Source organism: Eleutherodactylus coqui, chromosome 3 (assembly GCF_035609145.1).
Source record: "Eleutherodactylus coqui strain aEleCoq1 chromosome 3, aEleCoq1.hap1, whole genome shotgun sequence".
Taxonomy (NCBI): domain Eukaryota; kingdom Metazoa; phylum Chordata; class Amphibia; order Anura; family Eleutherodactylidae; genus Eleutherodactylus; species Eleutherodactylus coqui.
Window position 1 is genome coordinate 228,964,085 of NC_089839.1, and position 8,261 is coordinate 228,972,345.

General features: G+C 46.8%; 1 protein-coding gene across 1 annotated transcript in view; it reads right to left on the minus strand.

Annotated features, from left to right (window-relative positions):
* The window catches only part of CHCHD6 (coiled-coil-helix-coiled-coil-helix domain containing 6), a 248,992-nt gene extending 241,135 nt beyond the window's left edge, over window positions 1-7,857 (minus strand). The window contains exons 1-4 of the mRNA XM_066597036.1: window positions 7,701-7,857; window positions 1,992-2,121; window positions 1,847-1,913; window positions 829-973 (exon numbers count right to left, since the gene is read on the minus strand). Coding sequence (XP_066453133.1) covers window positions 829-973; window positions 1,847-1,913; window positions 1,992-2,121; window positions 7,701-7,850 — 492 coding nt within the window. The 5' untranslated portion in view covers window positions 7,851-7,857. The remainder of the gene's footprint in view (window positions 1-828; window positions 974-1,846; window positions 1,914-1,991; window positions 2,122-7,700) is intronic.
* Window positions 7,858-8,261: the final 404 nt, after the last annotated feature.

An 8,261-nucleotide genomic window follows, 5' to 3' on the forward strand; every position in this document is an offset into this window, starting at 1 on the left:
GTCCCTGGCGATGGATCTCCGTGGAGCTACTATTCATGGCTTATTCTGAGGATAGGCCATCAATAGTTTACAACTGGACAACCCCTTTAAATCAAGACTATATGCAGTGTTGCTTCTTTATTTTAGATTCACTAGACCCTCATGGTGCTGCTGCAACATTGTGCGCTATTAGTTCTTCGTACTTCAGCGATCCGCTTGTTTTTTCACTTGTCCTATTTATAATACATCGGGGAAGAAAAAGAAGGGCCACAATATCTTATATCACAGCCAGACTGCAGATGTTATTTGCCTGCGGCTATCAGCACATGTTCGGGGTTGCAGTTTTGCAAGAAATTGAGAGCCACACGCTGGATACCACCGAGCCAGGAGGACATCAGGGTACAGCGCTGTCAAAGCATTCCTTCACTACACTACAGCCAATATGGTTAAAATGGTTGTCCAGGGTTAGAAAAAGATGGCTGCTTTCCTTCAAGCACAGCGCCAGTTCCATTGAAGTTGGAGCTGAGCTGCGATATCAGATGTGGACAAAAGTGGCGCTGTGTTTGGAAGAAAGCAGCCATGTTTTTCTAACCCTGGACAAACCCTTTAATAAAAATCATAAGTACTGAAATATCCTATGACATTTGCCTCCTAATAACATGTCATATTTTAATGGCAAGAACTCCTCAGGCGCTGCGGATCTTCCTTTTTACGGGCTGAGGACCATTTCTAGTTCTTGCACCTGATTATACGGAGCGCATGAGCAACTGCTTATCTGGTCAGTAATACAGATTAAGAAAGCACTCAAGTAGCCTCCTAGATGGTACTTCAGTGACAATTCTCACTCACCAGCTGTTCGGCTCTCCTGCGCTCCTGGTTTGTGTAGTTCTTCTCACGAAGGATGGCAGAGCTGTACTGCTCCTGAGCGGCCTCCCGCTCTCTCCTGGCTATGCGGGCCAGCTCCTCCTGGATGATAGCTTGTTCCTTCTCATATCTGCACAGAAAGACGCAAATCACTCAAAAACATCATAACCTTATACAAGGTACCCGATGAAGGGAGAAGTGAGGAGCTGTAAGCAAAGTGGGAATCAGCAGAGTTGTGAATGCAACTGTGGAGGTGAGCAGTGTACAAAACATGGCAGAATTCAAAAGCAGTACAAAAAAAAAAAAGTTAAAAAAATAAAATACATTTTTTAGCCCTTTTTCCTTCCGTGTCCCCCTCAGTACCACTAATTTGTGTTATTGTGGGCAGCTGGGCAGTGTCACATGACCCATTTTTCTGTCTACAACACCCCAAATCCTCTGCATGATTGTGTATGTCTTTCATCCCCCCGCCCCTGTCCAACATAACCACAAGACACTCTCCTTCCCCTTTGACAGCTGTAAATATAGTACCTAGTAAGTCTTCACTCCCCGTTTGACATTATATAATCAGCGATAGGTTTCCTAGTCGGTCTCCTTCCCCATCTGGAAGATATAAATAAAGCCCCAACCAAGTTCTCAGTGAGTCTTCACCCCCACCTTGAAGCTATATAGTGCACAATAAATTGCCAGTCAGTTTCCTCCTCCCCCCCCCCTTGGAGCTGCAAATAAGTTCCTACTTTTCAGTCTCCTTTCCCACTTGCCAATTGTAAATATAGTCCCTATCAATTTCCCTAGTTAGTCTCCTTTCTCATCTGGCAGCTGTAAATATAATCCATAGCCCCCAGTGCCACCTACCTGGCAGCTATATAGTCCCTAATTTGTCCCCAGTCCTTCCTTCTTTTGTGCTGTAAATAAGTACCCAGTTAGATCTCAGTCTCCTTCCCCCTCTGGCAGCTGGGGAACAAAGCCTTATATGTGCCATTTGTGGTCGGCAGACACTGACCTCCTGTAGAGTTCATCCTCGGCATACGTGGTCGGTTTGCTCCCTCCTGCAGTTGCTTGCTGAGGGCCTACAGTTATAGAGCCACTTGTTACTCCATGCATCAAACAGGAAGCAGCAGCAGGTACAAGATTTGGAGGTCACCTACCTTTGGCTTCTGATGCAGACTCCCCCCTGGGAGGGACCACCGGAGCTGTTGAGGTGGTCCCCGGCATCTTGTTCTGCTCTCCTCTCTGCCACGCAGACTCCTTCATACGATTCACAATGTCATCAGAGAGCTGCAATATAGACAAGAGAGACGTTCAGACTACTACTTGGACCCCTCCCCCATTATTTACATATACTAAGGCAAATGATTTCTGGTTAGAGGGATCTAACCACCAAAATCTAAGACCACCAAAACTTCCTACAACAAAGATACAATGCATTTTCACATGGATTTTCTCTTCTAAGTCACATGACACGACGTCTGTGAGTTCCGAGTAGAACAGAAGTTATTGGAAAAGTCATGTGACCATTCTATAGATGTACATTGAGCGGGAAGTTGCACCTGAGGCCTTTAGTACCTGCAGCACCAGGATGTGCAAAAAAAAAGATGTTATAAAAGAAAGATCCACAAAAGAAGTCGCGTAACTCACAGTACAAGTATCAGACGACGTCCTTAAAGGAGTTTTCCCATTTCCTAAAATTGCTCCACCTCCCCTCTGTACTTCCTGGTAGCTGCTGACCAGGACATGTGACTGCTGCAGCCAATCACTGACACAGCAGTGGCCTTCTATAGCCAGTGATTGGCTGCAGCAGTCACATGTCCTGGTCAGTAACAACCAGGAAGTACAAGGGGGAGGTGGAGCAATTTTAGGAAATGGACCCCACTGGATGGGCGCTTAACTGCCAGCAACACTGACAACGGAATCTAAGGATGTAAACAGCTGCAATCAGAGCCAACGCCGATCATGGCTGCTGCTGTGGCTGTCAGCTGGTGACCAGAGCTGACATCCAGCCGGCATGGAGCAGCGTCAGCTCCGTACAGCACTCACGGTTGCCTGCTTTACATCTATGGCAGGTGATCATTATTGGGTTAAACTAAAGCAAACGGAAACTTTACATCACGGAAAATAAAGTATTTTCATTTGTCCCATCTTGGTGTAATACAATATACAAGCACTAGATGGAGCAGAAGGACCCTCACCCATATGACACATACAGTCCATGTATCCTCCGACTACATTATCACCATGTATATACTAATTAACCATTATACTAAGAGTAGAGAAAAAGCCGATCCAGCGCTATATCTCATACTGGTGTCCTATACTGACATAACAGTAGTGTACTTGGGAAGGAAGGCGTAGATGCGCTACACGGCGGTATGGAACACGGGTGCCTGGGGGCCCAGAACATGGATTTTTATTTTGCTGTGGCCCCTGTAAGATGCGAGAAGCGGAAATTCATTTTCCGTGTCTCTCTACATCCCGTGGGACCGCTGCGATGAATGAAGTAGGGACAGCCTACTGGAAGCGGCCTCCATCTGCTACGATAGCGGCGGACCATCCAGGCAATCATCCACCGCCGTCTGCCGGAGATTCCATTACAATATTGTTATTTCACCCTGCATACACTGCAAAGCACAAGCCAAATACAAATGGGGGCCAGGGGCCCCAACACCTGGCAATGATGGGTGGCATCTAACGTTGCATGGACATGTCAATAGGCTTGCACTACGGGTAAATATTGCGTCATACTGCAACATTGTAGTTCATTATGCAAAAATAACATTGTATCAATCAGATTCAGCCCTGCAGCAGATGCTTCCCAGCAGTCTTCACTGCACCCTTTCCTGTCCAGGGAGCGAGAGAAGCCGCTAGGCAGGGCAGAGAACTGCAATGGCGGCATTTTCGGATCTCGTGGTTGGTCACTGCTAGTGTGTGTGATATACACTGAACGCCTGGGATAGCACTATGTAAGTTATGAAGTGGTCTTCCCTCGGCGTCCACACCTGCAGAAGTTGGGAGGATGAACACCGGTCAGCATGCTCATGGCGAATTATCGGACGAGGCGCCGGACGGACGGGACATTCCATTTCTAAGGTTCTGCAGGTATTTACCGCTCCTTGAGCCACAGTGTCAGGAGTAGGCGGGCGTTACCAGCCACAGCGGACAGCGCAGGGGCCGTCCACGGGTGCTTAATAACCACGACCGGCGGGGTCTGCCGAAAACTATCTGTGCGGACAGACAAGTGACTCCATAAGGCTGGGTTCATACAGGGCGTATTCCCGCCGGAAATCCCGCGGTTTGGCCGCAGCAAAAACCGCGAGATTTCCGCCGGGAGAACCGCCGCGAAAAAAGGCGTGGCGGCTTTGAAGCGGCCCGGCCGCTCGCTTTTCCGTTGCTGACGGCGCTCCCATAGAGGAGAGCGTGGCCACGACAAAAATAAACAAAAAAGTAAATGTAAACAGACATGCTGCATCTTCTGAAACCGCTGCAGCCGCGGTTTCAGCCGGACTTACCGCAGCGGATTGGCCGTCCCGTGTGGATGAGATTTCTGATAAATCTCGTCCACATGGCTGGCTAATCCCAAGATTAGCGGCCGCGGGCGGATTTGCCGCGGCGAAATTCCGCGCGGCAAATCCGCCCTGTGTGAACCCAGCCTTAGAAATCACTCCACATCTAGCGGGAGTGGCTCACGTACACCCTGCAAGTCAGACCCACTAGAGCACCTCTGTTATCACCACAATGCCAGCACCCCACCTGGACCCCACAGGTGTCTTCTGTCCACCTATGGAATCCATGCCATGTCAGAGGGGGTCCTACATGATATTAGTTCCTGTCCCATGACTTCTGGCACATCAGTGTAGACAATCCTCTGTGAGGTAAACCCATCAACAGCCCAAATCTCTGTCCTGTCCTGATAATTTGTTACAATGTATCAGTGCATGTAACTGAAGTCCGGACCATTCGCACGCCCGTACATGTTGCGGATGAGCTACAGTAAACGCGTATAGTTTAGCGCTAATGACTATGCTGACTTGCAACTTAAAACCACAGCAAGCACAGATGCAGTAATTAGCAGCAATCTGCATGCGGTTGGTTACTGCGGCTCATTCGCGACACACTTTAACTCTCCGATGATCACCTAGACTGCATACAACGGTAACAAACACTCATCTGTGTGTAGCATTAGGTCACTATGGGTGTTTAGCCTCTGGATGTAAAAAAGAACATTTCCATTTACTTAAAGCAAGCAGAGATCCTGAAAACAAAACTTATGAGCAACACGTTGATTTTTCGTCACTTTGGTACGTGCAGAAGGTTGTTATTTCCTCGATGAAAAAAAATGCATCATTTGCCACGGATTTTAGTGCGGATTCACAGTGGATTTCAGCCCCCCCCCCCAAATTTGTAGGGATGAAATCGGTGGTTAAAACTCGCAGCATAAATTGATGAACCGCGGATTTAAAATCTGCGCAACAGGAAAATGTAGGTGTGAATTTTTTTACCGCAACACGTGGACGATCTATCCATCGCTAGTTGTGGTCCCCTCTGGGGACTAAGAAGAAAAGTAAAAATAAACATAATAAAGTTTTACTAATTATTTTAAAAAAAAGTAAGAAAAAAAAAAAAAACCTTTTGCCTATTTATAAGAATCGAAATAATAAAACAAAAATATATACCGCATATACTCGAGTATTAGCCGACCCCAGTATAAGCTGAGTCAATAAGTTTCACCACAAAAAACTGATAAAACTTATTGACTCGAGTATATACTAGGTAAAGAAAAAATGCAATACTCAACTCCCAGCCGCCGTCTGTGTCCCCAGCGTGATGGTTTCCCCGGCGGTGCGGTAAGCTGCTTGAGAATTCTGCCCGCTGTCATCTTCCTGCTCGGCTTCGAATTCCCCCGCCGTCAGCGCTGTGTGAGTAAGAACTTTGATGGACTGAGCGCCAGCCAATCACAGCCGGCACTTGATAAACTAATCACAGCCATTCAGTGATGTCATCCACTGAATGTCTGTGAATGATCGAGCGCCGGCTGTGATTCAAGTTATCAAGCAGCTTACCGCACCGCCGGGGAGACCATCACGCTGGGGACATAGACGCAGGCTAGGAGGTGAGTATTGCAGGTTTTTTGTTGTTTTTTTTTACCTCACTCGAGTATAAGCCGAGGGGGGTTTTTTCAGCATGAAAAAAATGTGCTGAAAACCTCGGCTTATACTGGAGTATATATGGTATTTGGCATTGCTGCGTCTGTAAAAGTCAGACCTAATCAAAGTAATGCATAACTTACCCCGCACGATGAAAGAAAAAGTGCAATAAAAAGCGCTCAGAAGTGGTATATACTCCAAAATGGTGCCAACACAAACTACAGAATATCCCGTATAAAATGAGCCCTGAGACACGTATGTCGATGAAAAAAGAAAAAGGTTATTATGGGCAGAAGATGGCGGCAAAAAATAATAAAAAAAATTAAATATCTTTGAAAAAAGTCATATAGCAAAAAGCAAAAAAAACAAACAAAAAAAAAAACGAACGATACAAGTTTGGTACGGCAGTAATCATACTGACCCATGGAATAAAGTTATCAGGTCATTTTTGTTGCAGTTTGTGCGCCGTACAAACAAGACCCACCAAATGATGGCGGAATTTAATTTTTTTCCCCCATTTCCCTCAACTTACACGTTTTTCAGTACATTATATGGTACATTAAAAAGCAGCATCGAAAACTACAACTCGTCCCGCAAAAAAACAAGCCCTCATACAGCGACGTCGATGATAAATAAAGGAGTTACAATTTTTTTTAAGGTGTGAGGAAAAAAATGAAAATGGAAAAACAAAAAACGGCTTGGTCACTAAGGGGCTAAAAAACGCGCCAAAATCTGCATCTTTCTGACACGTTTTTGCTGCGGATTTAGCTAGGTCAATAGGCAAACTCTGCGTACCTCATTCTGACGCGTTTCTGCTCGTTTCCAAGTCAAGAAGGGATCGGTCACCTTGAGACGCGGGAACACGATTTTCCATGTTGGAATCCCGCACGCAGATTTTGCCCACAGGCAGCACTAAATCCGTACAAGGAATTAGCGCCACCACAAAACCGCGTCAGCAAGGCGAGGAGTTTGCCACAGTTTTTGGAGGTGGAATTCACGTGGAAAATTGTGCTGCGAATTGCGCCTTGTGAACGGATTTCTCAGCGTTGATTCCGCCATTATACCCACGGCATACATCCATGCTCAGCTGCGCATTTCTGCATGCAGATTTAGCCCTATGAACGACAGTGAACATTGGCAGCGGGGGGCGGTGCGCCCTCCATTATAATCTACAGGGACGCCGCCGGGTCGATCGGCATTACGTGGCACAGAACACTGATGTGCGCATATAATGGATGACAGCAAACGTAAGAAACGCGAACGCGTCTGGCGATCCGTGCCACATTGATAAAGTTTCGGACTGAACGCCGCGCCCGATTCACAACATAAACTACAGTTACATTCGCAAAAATAAATGCATGCCTTCATAAATATGGCGCAAAGCAGTAACTTCAGGCTCATATTTGCTGGCATTTACCATAGACGCGGCACGTCTCTTTTTTTACACATCGCGCCAATATTTAGCGACACATTAATTATACTATTGTTAATTTGGCGCCACTGGTCACTCGCGTTCCTCTACTGCGCTGATCTGGAGTTTCCATTAGTTTACCCCCCCTCCCCCCTTCTTGATATATGAGCACTGATATATGGAGGCCAATGATGTCTCATGATTACAACAAACATGCAGCTATCGCGATATAGACCTACTGTCACACATCCTATATGTACAGGCATATGTGAGGACACCCCCTCCCGGCGTCCTCCTGTTCTCACCCGAACTCCTCGCAGCACTTGGACCCGCTCCTCCTCATCCAGCCCGAAGGACACCCGCCGCCCGCTGCTCTCGCTTCCCCCCATTACTATCACCAGGGCAACAACCACCAGCAGCAGCAGCAGGACCCAAGACTGACAGTCTATCCGCATGCGCAGGACGTCCAGCCGCCATTGGAGACGGTGAAAGGACGTCAGCCAATCACAGCGATACCTCGCCCCTCCACCAATCACAACAGAGCGCGCTGAAGCATGGCATGCCGGGAGGTGTAGTTTTTTTGTGATTCGACTGTGTGATTGCTTCTAGACTCGTTGGGGCTTATTTATGAAGCTTCTTCCTCCAGAATCGCGGGGTAATCTGCATCTGAATAACGGCGTATTATTTTTTACAACTGATTTGTGCCAAAAAGAATGAAAAATTACAAATGTCTTGGTCATTTCCCCCCCTCCTTACAAATGTGGGCGTGGCCTCTATGTTGGATGTTTCTGACACATTTATAGCTGAATGTCAGAAAACAGGCGCAAAAAGTAAGTGCAGAATAGACCAATCAAATTTGATCTAAG